Genomic DNA, 16,570 nt, shown 5'->3' with positions numbered 1-16,570 from the left:
TAAATATTTTCTGAATGAATTATTGAGCACCTACCTGCCTAAACATCTTCCTAAAGGGCATAGTATTCATGCAGGTTTAAAGGAGACTTTTATTGGTTTTATTGGTGGGTTTTCTGTGGAGCCATTTTCCCTCACCCAGACAAGGTTGGAAGGTAACAAAAGTGTGTTTGCCAGCCCTCCTCCTCATCAGTTAAACTTTGTCAACACCATGCACTTTCATTGCCTGGGAGGCACTGGTCTACCTGAGAGAGGGAAGCATAACTGGGTCACTGTGTCCTTCTGCCAGGTTGGGATCACTCTTCCTAGGTTAAGAGGATTTTTATGAACTTGCTTTCCAGTCTAGAGGATGTTTTGAAAAGACAGCTCTATGTTTTATCTTACAAAAGGTATAGTATATTATAGTCTTCTGAAAAGCCTTAGTCCTGGGGATACAGTGTTGCCTTGCCTAGAATAGGACTAGCACAGAGTAGGTAGAAGGAATGAATGAATGATAGGGATGACTACCAACCTAGTAGAAAGCAGAATAAAGGCCTAAGATCACATAAAGGTAAGGCAACATGGCATAACAGAAAGACTACTGTTAAAGGATCTGAATTCGAATTTGACTGCACTTTTTACTACTACCTGTGTGACTTTGGACAAGCTCCTGGGGCTCATTTTCTTCATACTTAAGATGAAAAGACTGTACAAGATAACCTCTAAAGTCTCTTACCTTGAAATCTATGATACTATATAAGGAATAAAAGAAGTGGAGGAAGGAAAAAGGAATCAGATAGTGGTTAAGGAGATGAAGCCCTAGACTAAGAACTAAGAGCATGAGGTACCTTGCAAATTCAGGGCATTCTGACTCCTAGTATGAGACTCTACTTTCTTCAGGCTGGTTAAAAGGCTGTAAAACTGCAAACCTGAACTTTTCAATTAGAGAATCATAGCTTTAGAATTAGAATGTATGCTGGAAGGACTCCTAAGGCTATCTAGTCCATCCCTATCATTTTGCAGATGAGAAACTGAGGCCTAGAGAATGTAAATGACTTGCCCAAGCCACATTAGCAGTAAATGACAGAGGCCCAGTTTAAACCCAAGTTTTTTAGCCCTCCAGGGCTCTTTCCTCTGTACCATGTTTGTTCCTGAGGCCAGATGTGAGAGACTGGCTGAGATGACATTCAAGGTGTGGTGATTGAGCTTATTCCAACCCTCTGTGTTCCAGATCTGACTGCAAAAAAATGCAAAAATAGAAGATTTTCAAGATAAAGTACACCAGGTCTTTTAACTTCAAGAAACAAGAATGTTTGTGCCACCATCCTAGATCAGGGCTGATAGCAGCCATCTGGCTGTGTGTTATCCAGCCAGGTGGCTCACTGTTTCAATGGGCAGGTTCACACACCACTTTGGAGGAATGTGCCAAATAAACATGGTCATGGTCCGTAGGTTCCCTCCCAGCACAAAGAAGGACTCTTATTTTGCCTTGGGAGAAGGACATTTGAGAGAATAAAATGTGATAGATAGAACAGCTAGAAAGGCAAATCTGTTCTGGAGAGAGGGAGCTCTTGGGAGACAACCTTGTGGTCTGAGATTTTATAGCTTGCTGGGAATGATTTTGAAGGGTGATTACTTAGTTATTTTGGAAGGGGTATCTCTTATAAAGTTTATCTTCCATAGCTAGAATAAGAGAGTTGGAAGATATCTGAGAAGTGATTAAATATACGAATCTTCATTTTTACAGAGGAGGAAATTAAGGCCCAAAGAGAAAATATAACTTAAAGGACATATTGACAAATTGTGGATTTGAATCTAGATTTCCTGAGATATTCCCTTTGTATCTCTCGAGCTTGGAGATTTCATTTGGAACTAGGAGATATATCTGGAGTCCTGAATAGAGATTTGGTTAATTGGCTAAGGTTTTGTTTCTCTGTACTTTCATTAAGTACTTTGAGAGACATTTCAAGGGGTCTTCTTTGTCTAAAGTTTTAGAAGCATGCTACCTTAAGGAGAGTCTACATTGCCTGTAGTATCATTAGGAATCCAGAGAAGAGCTTCCTTTTACTCCCAGATTGTTACTTCCTCCTCCCTTCATTATTTCTATTCCTTTTTCATTATTCAAAATGGATATTCCCACTGTTCTTTCTTCTTAGATTTCCTAGAGGAAAGTCACTGGTAAATGAATTCAAATTAATGATCATAGAACTTTAGAGATGATCTCATCCAATCCTCTCATTTTATAGATGAGGAAGCTGAAGTCCAGAAAGATGAAATCAACTGCCTGAGGTGATTTGAATTTTAAGAGGGTTCATAGAAACCAATGGTCTACTAACCCAAAGAATTAAATCTTTAGTGTGGTATCAGACAACAGTTAAACAGTGAGGTATGTATTTTATGAAAGTGAGTCCTCAGTCAATATATTTTGAAGCAAATTAGGTATTACCATTCTTCTAAATCTTTTAAAGTATTCATACTTGGATATCATGAAGCAGTGGAAAACACTGGATTTAGACCCAAAGAATCTGTGTTCAAATTTTGGTTCTGGCAGTTATTAATATTATGACTTAGGGCAAGTAATAGAAACTCTGTTTTAAGTGTCCTCTTTAAAATGAAGTACACCTCCCTCTCTTTGACTAGATGGCTTCTGATGTTCTGTCTAACTTGAAATTTCTGATGCATATGATTGCATATGTACTCATGTCTGTATGAATGTCTATTTCTGAAAGTCTCCATATCCAGAATGTGCATACCAAAAGATATCACTTGAGCTCATCAATCTATAACTGTATCAGGCAAGAAGTAGATCAATAACCCCTTTTCTTTTGTTGTTAGTTGCATGGCTCCTTTAAGTTTTGGTTTTTTGAGGCCAGTCATTCAATCTGTGTTTTGTCCAGGAAGATTTTTTTCTCTTCCTTCTGTTGTTTGTTTCACAGCCATTATCCAGTCATTTATGAAACTTTCCACTAGTTTTTAGGATTTAGGAAAGAAAGTTTTTCATAGATATATAGCACCTCAGCACCAATCTCTAAATCATTATGTAATTGGAGGACATCAAGTGACTCAACTTGTTAAGGCTCTACTATCTTCATCTGTAAAATGAGGGAGGGAAGGGTTGGATAAGTTGTTTATCACTTGGGGTTCGTGAACTTTTAAAAAATATTTTGATAATCATATTCCAAAATAGTTGGCTTTCTTTATAAATATGTTTATTATATTTTATGCATTTAAAATATTATTCTTATTAGGGATGACTCAGCTTTCCCAATCTGCAAACATATTGGTAAAACAAATTAGTCATTAACAAAAAAATCAATAATCTTTGTACAAAATCATCTCTAAGGCCCTTCTAGCTCTACAACCTATGATTCTTTTTCTTAGCTTTTTTTTGCAAGGCAATGGGGTTAAGTGACTTGCCCAAGGCTTCATAGCTAGGTAATTATTAAATGTCTGAGGTTAGATTTGAACTCAGGTACTCCTGACTCCAGGACTGGTGCTCTATCCACTGCACCAACTAACTGCCCCATAACCTATGATTCTTGATAGATGGACATTCAGTTTGAATTCGAGTACTCTGCCCTGACCAATCAATCAATAAACATTTAAGTGTCTACTATATGCTAATCACTATGCTAATTGACACATTGGGAGTATTATCTTTAATTCTGAGTACTACATTCTAAAAGGATTTTGATAAGCTATATTGAATTCCAGCGGACCATCATAATGGGGAAGAAACTACCTTTGAGAATCAGTTGAAGAAATGAGTGTCTTTTTTTCCTCCTTAGTTTTCACAAGTCAATAGGGTTAAATGACTTTCCCAAGGGTATATAGCTAGCAAGTTTCAAGTGTCTGAGGTCACCTTTGAACTCAAGTCCTTCTGACTCCAGGGCCAATGCTCTATCCACTGTATCACCAAGTGACCCCCAGAATCTTTTAATTGAAAAAAAAGACCATTGGGTTGGGGTACTTGATACCTATCCTCGAGTACTTGAAGGATTGTCATGGAAGAGAGATTAATTAGGCTTGTACTCTTTAACCACAGGTGGCAGAATCAAAATCATTGAGAAGAAATTGCAAGGGGACACAATTCAGGCTTCATGTCTAGAAAAAAACAATATTCTAATAGACTGATCCAGAAGTAAAATGGGTTGCCTTGGGGGGAAGTTCTGTTCATTGGAGGTCTTCAAGGTGAGGCTATCAGACCAATTGTCTAATGTGCCACAGCAAGCATTCTTTGTCAGGAGTTGATTGAGGCTCAATTCTATGATTCAGTGCTTGCTTCCAGGCTTGGGGAATTCATTCCTTTATGAAGCTGTGTGTTCCATTTTTGAGCAACTCTAATTGGTAAGTAAATAAAAATAACCCCTTATGCTTGCAGGACTTTGCAATTTTCAAAGCCCTATTACAGTGTTTATCTCATTTGAGCTTTCAAATTGTCAGCATGGCACTTTACACAATGAAGTGGCATTGTGAGATTTTGTGAGGGCAGAAGATTGAAAGCATAGGCTAAAAGACAGCTGTGGGTTTTATTAAATATTAATAAAACCTGTGGGTTTTATTAATCTCTGTACTGACTCCCTCTTCTCTCTTTGCATTACTGACAAAATACTGAGAGCTTCATTGTTGGGCCCCTAAAGTCTTCTTTCTCTTACTCCTGAGGTGTCTGACTAGTGTGCCAGCTTTTGTTCCTTCATCCTCCTTTTTCAACTTGTGTGGTTCTCTCAGGAGAAGCTGCAACAGACTATGTGCTAGGCTGGAAAAGAGCTGCAGACCTGGAGTAGGAAGACCTACCATTTACTAGTTGTGTGAACTTGGGCAAATCCCTTTCCTCCTAGGAGTTCCAATTAGTCCACAAATATTTATTATTTATTAAATTAACATTTATTATTATTTATTTAAAAAGCATGGGTTTCTTGTTTTTAATTTCTTTTTAAAACCAGACCTGGGGGCAGCTAGGTGGTGCAGTGGATAGAGCACTGGCCCTGGAGTCAGGAGTACCTGAGTTCAAATCCAGCCTCAGACACTTAATAATTACCTAGTTGTGTGGCCTTGGGCAATCCACTTAACCCTATTGCCTTGCAAAAAAAAACCAGACCTGTTCTTTAATGGTTTTGAAAACTTCCTACTGAGGAAGCTCCCATGTCCTTTCTCTGCCCCACTCAGTCTTTGAGATCAGACTGCTGCATTGAGATGCTAAGTTTTTTGCACAGTCACACAGCCAGTATGTGGCATAGGTCTTCCTGAATCTGAGACTAGCTTTCAATCAAATCTAGGAACCAGGGATATGAAGACCAAAGTAAAGAAGTTCTGGTTTCAAGGAGTTTATAGTCTATCAAATGTATCTGTGCCTATATAAGTATATGCCAAATAGCTAAAAGTTGATTTTTCAGGGACTATCTAAAATATCAACAAAGTGAGAGAGAGGTCAAGAAAGATTTCATGGACAAGGCAGTGCTAAGGCTGACTCTTGAAAGCAGTGAAGCAAGGCAAAAAGTATAAGGGAGAAGATAGCTCAACTCAGGTATGTTAGGAACAGCAAGAAGATCATTGTCATTGGATCAGAGAATTATGAAGAGGCATAATGTGAAATGAGTCTGGAAAAGTGAGAAAGGGGTCAAGTTTTAAAAAATATCTTAAAATAAGTTTTTGTTACTTTTTCTACTTTTTATATCACTATAGTTATTCATAGGATTCTTTTTCCTTCCCCTGGCAGAGAACCATTCCATGTGAAAAATAGTATATTTTTTAAGAGGGGGAGGAAAATTAGTAGAACTCATCAATGCACTGAAAAACTCTGGAAAAAAACCCCAACACATGTACAATATGTAGATCTCTCAACTCCATGAAGGGGTAAATGGGGATATCTTCTTATATTTCTTCATTTGAAGTCATTCTTGATTTATAGTTTTGTGACATTAACTTTTGATTTTTGGTGGTAGTTGTTCCTTTCCTTTCTATTGTATTTACTGTCTTTATTGTTTTCTTGGATCTCATTACTTTGCTTTGCATACTTCTTATAAATCTTTCAATGATTTTCTGTATTCATCACACATATCATTTCCTAAAAGGAATATTCCATTACATCCATATGTCTGTGAAGAATTTTAAATGCCAAAACAGAAAATTTGGCATTTGCTTCTGGAGGAAATCAGTGGAATTTCTTTAGTAGAGAAATGACAGAGTCAGATCACTGTTTCAGGAAACCATAGTCACAACTTAGTGGAAACAGAGTAGAGAAGGATAAAATTTGAACATGGAAAAATTTGGAGATCATTTCAGTGATCCATGTGAGATATGATCCATATCCCACTCTGTCAAATAAAGGCTTAATTAAATGGTCACTTCTAATTCTGACATTCTTTAAAAGAAGATTGTATATTGGATTGAGTCAGGCAGGGTATGGGAAAACTTGAATTCAAATCCTGCTTCAAACACCTACTGGCTCTGTTTTCCTAAGAAAAGCAATATCACTGAATCTCTATTTTCTTGTCTCTAAAATGAAAAGTTTGGAATTGTTTTCTCTAGCAGCTCTAAATCTATGATCCTAAGATGTGTTAAGAAAATTCCTGTTCTGGTATTATTCTCTCAATGCTGGATGTCAGAGAGTTCTATAGGGAAAACATAAAATAATTGGCATTTTAATAGTACAAAGAATTTTGTTTAAAATATCCTTTTAAAGTAGGTCATGTATGTAACTGTCATTATATCATTTTTCATATGAAGAAACCAGAGTTCAAAACGATCAAAATAATTTTCTTCTAGGTTAATCAATCAATTAACATTTATTAAGTGCCTACTATGTAGGCGCTGTGTTAAGTGATGGGGGGATACAAAAAGAGGCAAAAAATGGTACCTGCCCTCAAAGAGCTTACAGTCTAATGAAGAAGACAATATGAAAACAAATATAGGCAAAGCAAGCCATATTCATGATAAACAGGAAATAATGAATAGAGGGAAGCCACTGGAATTAAGAGGGATTCAAGAAGGCTTCCTGTAGAAGGTAAGACTTCAGGTGGGACATAAGGGATACCAGGGAGATCAGTCATCTGAGCAAAGGAGAAAGATTGTTCCAGGCATGGGGTCAGCTGGAAAAAAGTCCCAGAGATGTTTTGTTTATGGAACAGCCAGGAGGCAAATATCATTGGATCAAAGAGTGTGTATAGGGGAGTGAGGTGTAAGGACAGTGGAAAGGTAGAAGGAGGCTGGGTTATGAAGGACTTTAAGTGCTGAGGAGAGCATTTTGTATTTGACCTTTGATGTGATTGGAAGCCATTACAGTTTGTTGAGTAAGAGGTGGGGATGGCATAATTGGACCTACATTTAAAAAAATACTTCAGTGACTGAATGGAGCATAGATTGGAGTGGAGAGACTTGAGGTAGGTAGACCCTCCAGAAGACTACTGCAATAAAGAAGATGTGAGATGATGAGAGTCTGCATTAGAGTAGTGGATATGTCAGAGGAGAGAATTAGGACATATTCCAGAGATTACAGATGTGAAATTATGACAGGTATTGCCAACAGATGAAATATGAGGATGAGAGACAGTGAGGAGTCCAGGATGACTCCTAGATCATGAGCCTGAGGGTCTGAGAAGATGGTCCGGTCCTAATCTTTAAATCAATAGGTCAAATTGCTAATATATGGAAGACTCAAGATTTGAACCTGAGTTGTCTGCCTCTAAACTCTTTGCATTATACCAGACTAACTTTGCTTCTGAAGTTAAGGAAGACAAACAGGTTTAGAGCAAGGGCAGGGGAATCTTCATCTCCTATTTATGACTACGTGGAAGAAGATGGGGACTATCAAAATTGGAATGCTTCAGGATAAGGAGAGAGAAAGTTTTACTCCATGAAGATGGGTTTACTACCCAAGGAAGATGTTAAGTTTTTTGATATGGGGGAATGAATCCTGAATCTAGATCTACTCCAAATAAATGCAGCATCAGCAATGATTTTATTGCTATTCTCTCTTTGATTAATGTTTGAGAAATCTTATTTTTTTACTTATCTCACCCTCCTGCTACTTATCCTTTCTACTTCCTAAATCCAAGACAGGAATATTGATATAAACTTAAATTCTGATTTCCAAGGAAAATTCTATAAAGGTATCCCATTTCTATTCAGTCCCTACTCCTGGGAATCTCAGCTCTTTTTAGATATTGTCTAAAGTCTCACCATCTCACATAGCCCTGTTTTAGGTGTCCTAGGTGGGAGATGACAGATTAACTCTAATATGTTGCAATCCTATTCAGGGCCAGAGCAGGCCTGATAGAAACACCTTCATTCTGTGAGAGGACACCGGTGAGTAAGGACAAATCTTGTCTCCTTTTGGGCAAAAGAGGAACATCTCCTTCTCTCATGAATGAGTCAGGTGAGAAATAGGGCAGGATAAGAGGACAGGATATCCTTTCTGAAGTCAGACAGATTGATCTTTAAGATACCAAAACAATGGATGTCTGGGGTGTTTAGGACTTCAGGCTGCAGCTACTCTCTTGTCTCCTATATCCTCCTCCTGTTATCGTTATCTTCTGGGAGCATCTGACACTGGGGATGAAAGGTTTCTAGGAATATTATTTTCCACAGTGGGTTCACTAACCTTTCCCTTTCTAACCCTTTGCACAAATAGAATATAATGAAGAGAGCCTAAATGAGCAAACCTGGCCATAGTTTAGTCTTCTTTTAGCAGTGACAGAACTAGCATGCCTAGGGATGATATTCTATGCATATAGATAGTCTAATGGATCATATATTTAGAGCTGGAGAGAAGTCTTTAATCCAATTCCCTCATTTTTCAGATGAGGAATGGAGAAACAAAGAAGTTTCTTGTCTAAGGTCACACAGTAAATGGCAGAGCTTGTATATGAAACCAGGTCCTCTGAGTTTCAAATTCAAAGACCTTTTCAAAGTGTCCTGTTGTCTCTCTTTGGTAGAGGCTTGGTCAAATCTTGAATTCTTTTAGTGTGACTAGGAAAAGATTCTGGTGCTCAGATGGGGAACATCATAGATGTTCAGGGTAGAAATGGGCCTGAATCTCACAAAGCAAATTCTCTCCTTTTGAATGTCCTACAGGGGCTTTCTTGATTCCTTATACCCTTTTCCTCATCATTGCTGGGATGCCTTTGTTCTACATGGAGTTGGCTTTGGGCCAGTACAACCGGGAAGGGGCTGCTACTGTGTGGAAAATCTGCCCATTTTTCAAAGGTAAGAGGAGAGGGGTGTTGATCTTGGAGAATAAAAGGAAAAGGGCAGTTAAAGGCACATTCTCAGGGAGCACTGAAAACAGGAATGTCTAGACAAGGGAAAGCAGGAAGATCAGGAAGTAGAGCAATGGGGGAGATAAGCATCTTGCAGAAAAGGAACTTGGGCCTGGGGTGTAGTTGTGATGTCCGCCTTCAGGATCAATTTTCTCAGTGGGGAACTGATGAGGGTGAAGCATAGCAGACATTCAAAGTTACTAGAAGTTGATGACTTAGCTAGATGTGATGATGTCTGAAAGAAATAGTCACCTTTTCTCTGAGGTTAATTACCCTTGGTGTATATTGAGAAGAAAAAAGCAGCTGTATTTGCTTTATCCTATTTGTAATAATCCCAGGAAGGTAGAACTTCAGTGAGTAAACTCAATTTTTTTCATCACTGGTATTAAGCAGAAAGGCAAGTGTCCAGTGTTCAAAATGCTATACTAAGGGCTAAAGGAGATAAAGTTTCAATAAGGTGGCACAATGTATAGAGATGGGCCTGGAGTTGGAAGACCTACGTTCAAATCCCTCCTCAGACTCTTACTATCTGTGTGACCCTGGGCAAGTCACTTAACCCTATTTACCTCACATTCCTCACCTGTTGAATGAACTGAAGAAGAAAATGACAAAACAAGAGAGTACTTTTGCAATGAAAACTCTAAATGGAGTCATAAAAAATTAGATATGACTGAAAATTGCTGAACAAATAACATGGATAATATGATTTAATGGCAGACATGGAACATGTAGAGAAAACTAGAATATACAATAATTATAATTATCATGTTTTAAAGGTGTGGAAAGCAAAGAGTTATGTGAGGTCTGAGGGGGAAAGGTCATTATTTACTAGGAAAATATCATGGAGACAAAACAATAGAAGTGGAATTTATATAATCAAAAATGTTAGAAAAGTTTAGATATCTAATTTTTTTAAGAGTAGAATATCTTTATTGCACTCAGAGTTCATTGTTGCTTAAAGTGAAAAAAGTTGCTACAAGAATAATCTGTGTATATAAAAAAGCTCATTACCCCATCCCTACCCAAAAAAGTCTTTAGAAAAGCCTATTTTTTGCTGCTTTTTTAAAAAATAATATTTTATTTCCCCCCTTACATAACAAAAAATGTTTTGCATTCATTTTTACAAGACTTTGAATTTCAACTTTTCTCCCTTCCTTCCTCCTCTCCCCTCTTCTGAAAATGATAGGCAGTTTGATATAGTTTATACCTGTGCTGTAATATAAAACACATTTCCCTATTAGTCCCAGTTGTAGAAGAAGAAATAGATTTTTAAAAAAAGAAAAAATATGCTTCAATCTACAGTCAGAGTCCATCAGTGCTTTATCTGGACATGGAGAGCATCTTCCTTCAGAAGTTCTTTGTACTTGTCTTGAAGCATTGTGGTGCTGAGAAGAGCTGAGTTATTAATAGTTGATCTTTGCACAATGTTACTGATTCTGTATATATTGTTTTCCTGATTCTGTTTATTACACTTTTGCATTAGTTTGTTCGAGTCTTTCCAGGATTTTTTGAAATCTGCCTGTATATTCCTTATTGTTCAATAGTTTCCAGAAATCATCTAGTTGATGATTGCACTGAGACCTATAGAAAGGAATGATCCCATCAAGGTCACATAGCCAGTAAGCAGTAGTCAAGAATCAAACCCATGTGTACCATACCAAGTCCACATGCTCTTTTCCTTATAATCCAGTTTTTCCCCTGGTGTGGGTAGCATATTAATAGACAAAGGATAAAAAGAAAGACATTCTAGAGAGGAAAAAAGGATACCCAAAGTCACAAAGAAAAGGGCAAGCAAATTTAGGAGACTGTAAAATGTTCCATGTTGTTTGGAATTATAAAGTATATGATGAGTAATAATATGAGTTGATTTTGGAACAATGTTAGTGTAAAATTTCCAGGAAAAGAAGTTTGAACTTTACCTGGTAGACAATAAAGAGACAATGAATGCTTTGAGCAGAGGAATGAAAGTATTATATCTCTTACCTATCTATCTATTTATCTATCTATCTATCTATTATCATCTATCATCTATCTATCTAAGTAGGATTAATTTGAGTGGTATGAAGAATGAGGAAGGGTAACATGTTGTAGTGGAGAGATAGTTGGCCTTGAAACCAGGAAGAACTGAGTTCAAGACCTGCCTTAGAAACAAAATAACTGCATGACTCTAGATAAATTAATCTCTTAATGCCCAAGGTATCTCTAAGATCATATCTTGCAGAAAAGTTGTCGACTCATTGGTAGATAGAGCTTCCTTGTTTGGAAATTCTATATACCGATGATGTCAGACTTAGAAACATGGGATCCCTGCAAACATCTTGTCTTAGAAAGATCATAATTTATTTTTTTAGGGTTTTTTTTGCAAGGCAAATGGGGTTAAGTGGCTTGCCCAAGGCCACACAGCTAGGTGATCACTAAGTGTCTGAGACTGGATTTGAACCCAGGTACTCCTGATCCAGGGCGGGTGCTTTATCCACTGCACCACCTAGCCCCTCCCCCGAAAAATCATAATTTAACTTTATATTGTGTTTTATTCTCATTTATTTTTTCAAGCATTTCCCAGTAACATTTTAATTTCATTAGAGGCATGTAGAGGGCTATAAATCTCATACCTCTTCCTTCTACAAATGACATCATAGGTCTAGGACCTATCCCTGTTGCCTACATGAAAAAGAAATTAAGTAGGGTATTGAGAGTGAGAATAGAAAAAAAAAACTTTTAAGGAGGCTATTGTTCTGGTAAATAATGCTGAAGTCTTACACCAGAGGAATGGCAATGGGGAGAGTACTGGGGGAAGAGATACTGTGGAGGTTGAATTGACAGGTATTAATAACTATTTGCCCATGAGAGGGTAAGGAAGGAATAAAGGGAAAGGAAAGGAAAAAAAACATTTATTAAGTGCTTACTATGTGCCAGATTCTGTATTGGGAACTTTACAAGCATTTTATCTTTGCAAGATCCCTGAGAAAGTGGATGCTATTATTATTCCCATTTAACAGTAGAAGAAACTGAGGCAGCAGATGTAAAGTGATTTACTTAGGGTCACATAACTAATAAAACCTGATTTGAACTCAGGTTTTCTGACTCAAGGACCAGTGCTTCATTCACTATGTCTCTAGCCTTCCATGTTTTCAATGATAACACAGATTTTTGAACAAGGAAGATTCAAGGCATGATGGTAATCTCCCTGTGCTTCCACTCCCTCACTAGTTCTTTTCAATTAATTAATTTTTGAGTAGGTAGTAGAGTGTGATAAATACTAGATATTGAGCTAGAGGGCCTGTGTCAATCCAGAATTTGCCATTTGCCATTATTATCTTTGTGACATCTGGTAAGTAATTGCAATTTTTTCAATCTCAGTTATTTACTAACAAACTAAGGAAGCTGGAATAAATGACCTCTAAGAATTCTTTCAATACTAACATTTTATTAATCTGCCAATATATCCTCTTCTGTGACTCTTATCCCTTTATCCCCTTCCTGACTCATCAGTGCTTACCTTTCTCCCTTCAGAATTCACTTAGTGCCTTGTGTTGTACTTCTCAAATATATTATTTTTATTATAGTTATAATATGCGGGACTATGGCACAATGAATAGGGCATTGAAATTGAAATCATGAAGACCTGAGCTCAAAGCCCACCTTAGATATTTATTTACCTGCTATGTGACCCTGGACATGTCATTATACTTCTCTGTATATCAGTTTGATCATCTGTAAAGAGAGGGGGTTGAACTCAATGATGTCTAAAGTCCCTTCCAGTTCTAACTCTATGTGATTGTATATTATTTTTTATTCTAAAGATGAAGGTTCTTTGTGATTTTCATTGCTATGATCCTATATACTCAGTCATATGATAACTCCATCAGTCAATCAGCATTTAATGAGCCCAACTTTATGTGAGTCCTATATTAAGGACCAAGGATATAAAGAAAAAGTAAATCCTCTCTTTACCCTGAAGGAACTTATATACTAATGGAAGTACAAATAATGAATGCTATGAAGTGATGGCATGTATTCAAATTCACATAATTTGAAGTTATGATTATGATTTGTTATACCACTAATTGAGACCTAGCTATAAATGATTTTATATAAGCTTTATTTCTTATTGCTAATCATTCAGTTGTATTTACTTCACAATCCTCTCTGGGGTTTTCTTGGCAAAGGTATTTATTGGAGTTAGGCGCTATTACCTTCTCAAGTAGATTAAGGTAAATGATATTTTTGTTTTGTTTTCAAAGAAGACCATGACATAAGGGAGGTGGTGACATGACAAAGAAGTGAATCAGATTTAAGTGAGAAGGTGTAAGATTAAGTCACCAGATTCACTTTCTCCTTTAGAGTCATCTGAGACCAGTGGCCAGATATGAATCAGAATGACTGGAGGTAGCCCTGGATGCAATCAAGATTCAGTGACTTAACCAAGGTCACACAAATAATGAGTGTTTGAGAACTGATCTGAACTCAGGTCTTCCTTACTACAGGTTCAGTGGTCTATCCACTGAGTCATCTAGTTGCCTCTACAAGGCATCATATAGAATAGATTGAAATGCACTAGTCTTGGAAAGATTTAGGTGTGGAAAGGGTCATAGAGAATTCAGTTAAACTTGACAAGTCTACTCTGTGCAAGACACTGTGAAGTATAAATTCATGAAGTCTACAATCTAATTGAGATAACGGAGCTCACAGAAACAATTGTGAAGAAACTAGACAACAAAACCAAAACATATACAGAGTGTGCCAAAAGTCTTGGTGTAGTTTTGTGCTATTAAAGCCCCTAAGACTTTTGAAACACTTTCTATGTAATCAATATTATGCAGAGACTACAGGGTGCTCAGAGAAGGGAGTTATTGAGAATGGATAAGGTGGTCAGAGAAGATTCTGCAAAGGAAATGGTTCTTGAACTTGACTTTGGAGTTCCCTCTCTGATCTTTCCCAAACTCTTCCCAGGTGTTGGCTATGCTGTTATCCTCATCGCACTATATGTGGGCTTCTACTACAATGTCATCATTGCATGGTCTCTCTACTACCTGTTCTCTTCATTTACTCTTAATCTTCCCTGGACCAACTGTGGCAACCCCTGGAACAGCCCAAACTGCACAGACTCCAAGTTCCTCAATGGATCTGTATTAGGCAATGGGACCAAATATTCCAAGTACAAGCACACACCAGCAGCTGAATTCTATGAGTAAGTCTTTTTCTAGTTTTAGAAAGGTTTTATTTATTTATTTATTTTTATTTATTTCTAAATCCTTCAATTTCTTTTTCTGCTCTTATTGCTGAAGCTAACATTTTTAATATTATATTGAATAATAGTAGTGATAGTGGGCATACTTGTTTCACCCCTGATCTTATTGAGAATGCTGCCAGCTTATCCCCATTGAATATAAAGCTTGTTGAATGTTTGAGATAGATACTGCTTATTGTTATAAGGAACAGTCCATTTATTCCTACACTATCAAGTGTTTTCAGTTTGTAGTGCTGTATTTTGTCAAAAACTTTTTCAGCATCTATTGATATGATCATATGATTTCTGATGGGTTTGCTATTGATATAATTAATTATACTGACAGTTTTCCTAATATTGAACCAACCCTGCATTCCTGGGATAAATCCTACTTGGTCATAATGTATTATCCTAATGATGACTTGTTGTAGTCATTTTGCTAAGATTTTATTTAAGATTTTTGCATCTATATTCATCAGGGAGATAGGTCAATAATTTTCTTTCTCTGTTTTAACTCTTCCTGGTTTAGGAATCAGCACCATATTGATGTCATATAAAGAGGGAGGGTTCCATCTTCACCTATTTTTCTAAAGAGTTTATGTAGAATTGGAACCAATTGTTCCTTAAATTTTTTATTGAATTCACTTGTGAATCCATCTGGTCCTGGAGATTTTTTCTTAGGGAGTTCAATAATGCTTTGTTTAACTTCTTTTTCTGAGATAGGGTTGTTTAAGTATTTAATTTTCTCTTAATTTAACCTGGGAAACTTATTTTTTATACATATTCATCCATTTCATTTAGATTATCAAATTTATTGTTATAGAGTTGGTGAAAGTAATTCTGAATTATTACTTTAATTTCCTCCTCATTGGTAGTGAGTTCAACTTTTTCATATATGATACTAGAAATTTTTTTCTTCTTTCTTGTTTTAAGTCAAATTGACCAGAGGTTTATCAATTTTTATTGGTTTTTTCATAAAATCAGATCTTGGTTTTATTTATTAGTTCAATAGTTTTCTTGTTTTGATTTTATTAATTTCTCCTTTAATTTTTAGAATTTCTAATTTGGTATTTAACTGGGGGGGGTTAATTTGTTCTTTCTCTAATTTTTTAGTTTTGTATTTAGTTCATTGATTCCCTCTTTCTCTAATTTATTCATGTAAGCATTTAAAGATATAGTATATCCCCTGACAACTGTCTTGAGTGTATCCCATTGGTTTGGGTATGTTGTTTCATTATTGTCATTATCCAGGATGAAATAACTAATTCTTCCTATAATTTGTTGTTTGATTCACTCATTCTTTTAAATGAACTTATTCTGTTTCCAATTATTTTGGGGTCTATATCTCCCTGGCCCAATACTGCATATGATTTTTATTGCATTATGGTCTGAGAAAGATGTATTCGCTATTTCTGCCTTTCTGTAGTTGATTCTTAGGTTTTTATGTCCTAGTACAAGGTCAATTTTTGGGTAAGTGCCATGTACTACAGAAAAGAAAGTATATTCCTTTCTATTCTCATTCAATTTCATCCATAAGTCTATCTTGTCTAGGTTTTCTAACAATCTATTTACCTCCTTAATTTCTTTCTTGCTTATTTTATGATTAGATTTAACTAAATCTTAGAGTGGGAGGTTGAATTCTCCCAATAGTAGAGTTTTGCTGTCTATATCTTCCTATAACTCCTTCAACTTCTCCCCTAAGAATTTGGATGCTATACCATTGAATGTGTAAATATTTAGTATTGAAATTATTTTATTTTCTATGGTATGTTTTAGAAGGATGTAGTTTCCTTCCTTATCTCTTTTAATAATATCTATTTTTGCAACTGACTTGTCTGAGTTAAGGATTGCTACCCCTGCTTTTTTTTCACTTCAGCTGAAGCAAAATATATTTTACTCTAACCTTTTACCTTTACTCTATATGTATCTCTCTGCTTCAATTAGTTTCTTGTAAGCAGCATATTGTAGGATTGTGGTTTTTAATACACTCTGCTATTTGTTTACATTTTAAGGGAGAATTCATTCCATTCACATTCACTAACTCTTTATTGCCTTCCATGTCATCTTCCCTCTGTTTGTATTTCCCCTTTTTATCCTTTATCCATAT

General features: G+C 36.4%; 1 protein-coding gene across 1 annotated transcript in view; it reads left to right on the top strand.

Annotated features, from left to right (window-relative positions):
• SLC6A2 (solute carrier family 6 member 2) overlaps positions 1–16,570 on the top strand; it is an 84,957-nt gene that overhangs the window by 5,332 nt on the left and 63,055 nt on the right. Inside the window, exons 2-3 of the mRNA XM_074195785.1 lie at positions 9,049–9,180; positions 14,187–14,424. Of these exons, the coding sequence (XP_074051886.1) occupies positions 9,049–9,180; positions 14,187–14,424 (370 nt within the window). The remainder of the gene's footprint in view (positions 1–9,048; positions 9,181–14,186; positions 14,425–16,570) is intronic.

The sequence above is a fragment of the Macrotis lagotis genome, chromosome 1 (genome assembly GCF_037893015.1).
Source record: "Macrotis lagotis isolate mMagLag1 chromosome 1, bilby.v1.9.chrom.fasta, whole genome shotgun sequence".
NCBI classification, from domain to species: Eukaryota; Metazoa; Chordata; class Mammalia; order Peramelemorphia; family Peramelidae; genus Macrotis; species Macrotis lagotis.
The sequence above is the reverse complement of the archived record's forward strand: the minus strand, read 5'-3'. Positions and strand labels throughout refer to the sequence as shown.